Raw genomic sequence first — 5732 nt, forward strand, 5'->3', positions numbered from 1 at the left:
ACAATAGATGTCAGCCTATTCTTGGTGTGCTCTGTAGAGCACCCCATAAACAGCCGTGATGAGGTAACTGTTCTTGCAAGACCCAGCTAAGGCTGTAATGGCTTTATCAGCACCAGCAAAGCGACTGTGCCTATATTTTTCCAACCACAAGATCCTGAAATTATTTTATTAATCAGTATCTATTTTTCTGACAAGTCTGTTTGGTGTTATGTGAAAGCTTATCCTTGATCTCCCCTGCAACTAAAGCAGTGCGTCTATTTATGGACATGGCTTAAGGAACAGTAGATCTCATGTACCATATTAGAACTTTTTGAAAAACAGCCAAAGTACAGAGGTCAGGTTTCCTGTACTATAAGCAAATTAACAGGATGCAAGACCACAAGGTTTATGAATATCTGGTAAACTAGGTCACTGTACATATTTCACTAATCATTTTGCTCAAACTACAAATTATTTAAACATACTTATAAACACTACAAAAAGCCAGATAGGACCAACTCAAGGCCTTCTACTGCTCCACATTAAATCAGTGAGCATTTTACCATTGACTTCACTTCAGAGAGATTAGGGTCAGGCTCTAACTGTTGTCTGGTAGACAATGCTATGAAAAAGAAAATATAGTTTGAAATGTAGCAAAAGAAATATAGTTACAACCTCCACTGTGATCTGACTCTTTGTTAGCAATTAAGTGACAATGTAGGTGATGTGATTATAAATGTTCTGCAAATTTATCTGCGGTATAATCTCAAAGGTCGACACAAATTCTTTATACTATTTCTCTCTGGAAAAAAACAGTGCTTTGGGCAGTTCAGTCTGATCTGACATTATCTGGAGGAACTGGAGCACAGGAGTTATGCAATAAGGTGTATGCAAATAGATTTTTCCTGTGTGCCTATAAAACTACCTATTTATGGAAAAGCTTATATGGAAGGATTTATCACTGCACACAGACTAAGTAGTAATTCTCCTACTAAGAAGAATCCATGTTTTCAGAAACTTTATAAATCAAGGTTTCAGAGTAGCAGCCGTGTTAGTCTGTATTCGCAAAAAGAAAAGGAGTACTTGTGGCACCTTAGAGACTAACAAATTTATTAGAGCATAAGCTTTCGTGAGCTACAGCTCACTTCATCGGATGCATTTCTTTATAAATCAAGTTTCAGAGACCCATGAAGTGAGCTGTACCTCATGAAAGCTTATGCTCTAATAAATTTGTTAGTCTCTAAGGTGCCACAAGTACTCCTTTTCTTTTTATAAATCAAGAATCTGTAGCAGTAAACAGAAGACCATTCCCTTATGTTTTAGGAGACTATTGAAGAGGACTTAAATAGCAGTAAGTATAGTATTCAGATAGTTAGTTTGTTTTATACCAGAAAAAAAAAAAACATAAAGGAGGCTGTCAAAGCAATGTGTAGGACAAACAGCCTCAAAAATGGAAAAAAAAATTATTTAGTGCCAAATTAGGCAGCAGGTATTAGACTATATCTGCATTCTTCTAAACACGAAGTTGTAGGACATTTGATAAGATATGGTTCAATAGCATTTGATATTAAATTTAGTGTCATGCAAAATTAGTGATCATGGTCTGAAACATACTGTTGTCTCTTCAGAGGCAGCTCGAAGGAAAGAATGAATGTTTCCTACCCGGAACTACTGGGGAGTAAAGGATCATTATGCTACTGCCCTCCCAAACCTGCACACCTGCTTGTCTCTAGTGTTATCTGTTGGTGTACTTTATGAACATTAGCCATTTTGAATAGGAGTATGTTTTGTCACATAGTAACTCTAGTTTCAAACATACTCTACCTGGGGTTATTGTCCTCTGTTTATACACACACCCATGTTCAAAAATTCAACTACATAATAGTTTTGTTCTTTCCCATCACACTTGAACTGACAACACTTAAAAATAATTTAAAAAGAATTAGAAAGAGGATGGTGTCAGATCAGTGTCAAACTTGGGAAGCATAGCTAAATGAGATTATAAGTATTAGGGATATGATCTTGCTGTCCTTACTGAAGTAAGAAATTACACGGAAGGGATTTTGTTGGGTATTTTTGGGAGAGGGAAAAGGAGCAAAGAAAGAAAAAGGACAACAAGATTTGGCCCTTAAAAGAACAAAAATGTATATATTGCCTAATAATGAAAGGAGATTCCCCCAAATACTGGAAACAAATGGGTATGAATTCATTTAATTGGGAATTAGTTGGCAACCATGTCTGGGGGGCAGGGAAAAATGGATTAGGGTTGTCCCACAGTCGAAAACTTATAACTGCTAGGTATTTCCTTTTCCTAAATATGAAAAATAGTAGATTTCAATGTGATGCATGTCTTTTAGTTTCATACAGCATCTATGTAATCCAAATAATAAAAAATGGCATAGAAAAAAAATCCCCACTACCTCATGAGTCCATCTCTTAAATAACTCTTCAACATGAAATAGTAAAAATACAAAAGAAAAAGTCTAACATGCAAGTGAAAGAGAATTTATAAAATTACAAGTTTAATAGATAAATATAATAAATACTTTATGCATCATAATTCTGGACAACTACATTTAAAGCAACTATGCTGGCAAGTCACACACAAAAAAGTTGCTTCTTGGCAACTTTATTTTTGATAAAACCACACTGACAGGCATATTACAATGTTTCTTATTAAGCTTTATGCCATAATTTGTTTAAATCCTGCTCTCCTGAGCTCAATATACATTGGTGCAATGTAATTCTACTTTGGAATGTTTTTCTGCACACCAACACAGTTTTACAGGTAGATGTTCTACTTACCAGGGGGCAAGGGGAGTTCTGAAGAAAAAATTTGGTAAATGACTTCTAGAAAAACTAAAGCATTTCTTAACTTTTTATTGACATTGGCAAATTAAAATAGAATAAATTAACAATATTTTCTCAAAAAAAAATGTTTTGTACAAAAATACTGTCAAAATTTCCTAAAAAGCTTTCAACACAGTAGTATCTTTTCATGTACTGAATAAACTATATTAGCACAGTGTCAAAAATGCTGAAGACAGAAACAAAATAAAAATCTGTGAAATGTTTGCCACTGACTAGTCAACATTTCATCCACACCATATTATTGTCTATACATATGGGGGAGGGGGACTGGGTAGCAGACTTTAAGTAACATTATTCTTTTCCTGATCTAGCAGGGGTTGGCCCACATCGGTTAAGCTTCCAGTTTAGCATTTTTTTTTTTTTTTAAATTAGTCTGCACTGCAATGCATAGTTAAAAATGAAGCAAGATGGCAACATTTGTGCAGTAATATCTGCCCTTCAAAGTTCATGCAACCAACTAATGCAATTCTTTCCCTGTTCACTCAGAATCTGAATGCAGTTCAAATCATTGGAAATCATTGTTTACAAAATCCACAAGATTAAGCAATTTGTCAAGATTAGTATCTAACAGCTGAGCACTGTCGAAATTATGGACATATTACTGTGAGGAAATTAAGAGGCGGGGGAAAACCCATAAAAAGCCAGAGTTAGCCAGAAATTATTATTACAGGAAGCAAAGTGAGCGTCAAAGCGAAAAAGAAAGAAAAAAAAATGGCAGCAATTATTTAAAAACAACCCCAATTTATACAAGCTTATAGTTTACTCTGGTTTCCAGATTCTCAACCTTTCAAGCACTGAAAAGTGAGATACTGTGTCCAAGGGAATGTTTTCATTCACACTGATAGAAAGTCCTTTGTTTTTTTTAAAGAAGTCAGCAGCTCACTCTGCTGGGCTGTTGTTTGCAAACGAAGTCTGTCATGAAATCAAACTCGTTCTGTCCCAACCACAGCTCAGGAAGCTCCTTGATGCGGTCCAAACCCATTTCTATGACTAAGGACATGAGCACCTCCTCATCTATGAAGTCAGTGTCTATGACATTGGGAGGCAGCATTGCTGCAGGGACATGGGGAACTGAAGGAGGCATGCTGCTGCTGCTATGCTTTGGGTTGCAGTCTCTGAAATGCTGGTTTGTTCCGTTCATCGGATGATTTGCAGGGTGCAAGTCTGGCATATAGTGGTTGTGAGGATAAGGATGGTGGCTAAAATACTGGTTGTTTAGCTTCTGCAGCTGCATGCTGGCCGTTAAGGGGCCTCCTTGGCTTGCAACAGGGGGGGCCAGGAACTGAGAATTATTAAATCTTGCCGTGGGAGGCATGCTGCTAGGAGGATGCCCCCCATTCACGTTCCCTGGCCCCATTGCATGTCTGATCCCGCCATTCGCGTTCATATTTCCAGCTCCATAATGTACGTGCTCGCCCATCAAGGCGCTGAAGGCATGTGGCTGCTGCTGGTGATGGTGATGGGGGCTCGGAAACTGACCCATCCCCATTCGATGTGCAGGGTGGTGATGAAGCCCGCTGGTTCCATCAGGGAATCGCCCATGATTCATGGCCATCATGTGGTCTGCCATTTGCCACCTAGGAAGCGAACATACGGGGAGAGGTATTTCTTAAAAGCCACAGCCCTTAGCCACGCTCCTTCGCACTCGCACGAGTCCCTCGAAAGGCCAGCTCGGGGGCAGCCCTCCCCTCCGAGAGCGCGTGCAGCAGCGCCCCTCCACACAATGCTGCTGGTTGCTGGGAAAGAAGTCCGCAGACCCTCCTGCGAATCCGCACAACTCGCCCACCTTCCCCTTGCAACTCCTGCACAGCCAGCAGCTAGAAGAGTCGCGTACGGCACCCGCCCCCCAGGCGGATGGGCCATTCTTTCCCTTGCCAGCCATGGAAGCCTTCCCGAAGGTGCCCCGCAAAGCCCAGCCAAGGACACGCCTCCCCCCTCCCGCAACTTTTGGAATGAAGTCCACAGGGCTCCCCCCCCCCCCGCGTTATTTTATTTTTATAACACGCGTTTTAAGGCGCTCGCGGGGGCACCGCGGAGAACGAGCCGTTTCCTTTCTTGCGCCGCTCACCCCCACCGAAGTATAAACAAAACAAGCAACCCCCCCCCCCCCGCCCCGTTGCACTCACCTCTCTCTCTTTGTGTTGCGGTTGCTGCAAGGGTGTTGATGAAACCAGTCAGTAAAACTAGCCCCGCATAGAGAGGGCTTGTTCTTTTTCTCTTCCCGCTGGGGACGTGAGGATCCGAATGATTCCTTCGCGTTGGTATTGCGGCGGCTACAGACCCCAAAGCTGTTTCTCGCTCCTCTGCGAGGCTCATCAGCACTTGCCAACAATGAGCTGTGTTTCTCTTACCCTGCTTTGGCCACAGTTAATATAGGATTTCAGAAGGGAGGAGCAAAAGCCTCACAGGCAACCAGAAGTAAAACCTGGAGCAAGCGAGGGAGGGGAAAAAAAGAAAAAGAAAGAAAGAAAGAAAGAGGGGGAAAAAGCCAGGCGGATCTGGAAGGAAGCCAAGGAATCCTGTTCGTTCTGGTTGAGCGACACGTGTGTTTGCTGATCACTTATGCGGTGTCTTCAGATCAGCTAATGCTGGGAGCCATATCCCTGCTACACTCTTCTTATATCTCAAAGCGAGGGAGGGGGAGGGATTACGAATATATTGCATAGAACTGGAGGAAAGAAGACCGACAGGGAAAACAGATCCTGTATCATAATGAGCTGTAGCTCACGAAAGCTTCTGCTCTAATAAATTTGTTAGTCTCTAAGGTGCCACAAGTCCCCCTTTTCTTTTTGCGAATACAGACTAACAGGGCTGCTACTCTGAAATGTATCATAATGGACACTGTTGCAGCCACTGCTAATAACAACTTAACAGGCTTCGGT

General features: G+C 41.3%; 1 protein-coding gene across 2 annotated transcripts; it reads right to left on the reverse strand.

Moving 5' to 3' along the window:
* Positions 1-2471: 2471 nt before the first annotated feature.
* CITED2 (Cbp/p300 interacting transactivator with Glu/Asp rich carboxy-terminal domain 2) lies at positions 2472-5426 on the reverse strand. 2 transcript variants are annotated; one of them, XM_043511110.1, is made up of 2 exons: positions 4972-5426; positions 2472-4429 (listed from the first exon to the last, which is right to left on the reverse strand). In XM_043511110.1, exons 1-2 carry the CDS (start codon positions 5164-5166, stop codon positions 3722-3724), a joined length of 903 nt encoding a protein of 300 aa, XP_043367045.1. In that variant the 5' UTR covers positions 5167-5426; the 3' UTR covers positions 2472-3721. The 2 variants fall into 2 exon arrangements, with proteins under 2 accessions (XP_043367045.1, XP_038251525.1); XM_038395597.2 differs by having other exon boundaries at positions 2472-4427; positions 4977-5195.
* Positions 5427-5732: the final 306 nt, after the last annotated feature.

Source organism: Dermochelys coriacea, chromosome 3 (genome assembly GCF_009764565.3).
Source record: "Dermochelys coriacea isolate rDerCor1 chromosome 3, rDerCor1.pri.v4, whole genome shotgun sequence".
In the NCBI taxonomy this organism is placed as follows: Eukaryota; Metazoa; Chordata; order Testudines; family Dermochelyidae; genus Dermochelys; species Dermochelys coriacea.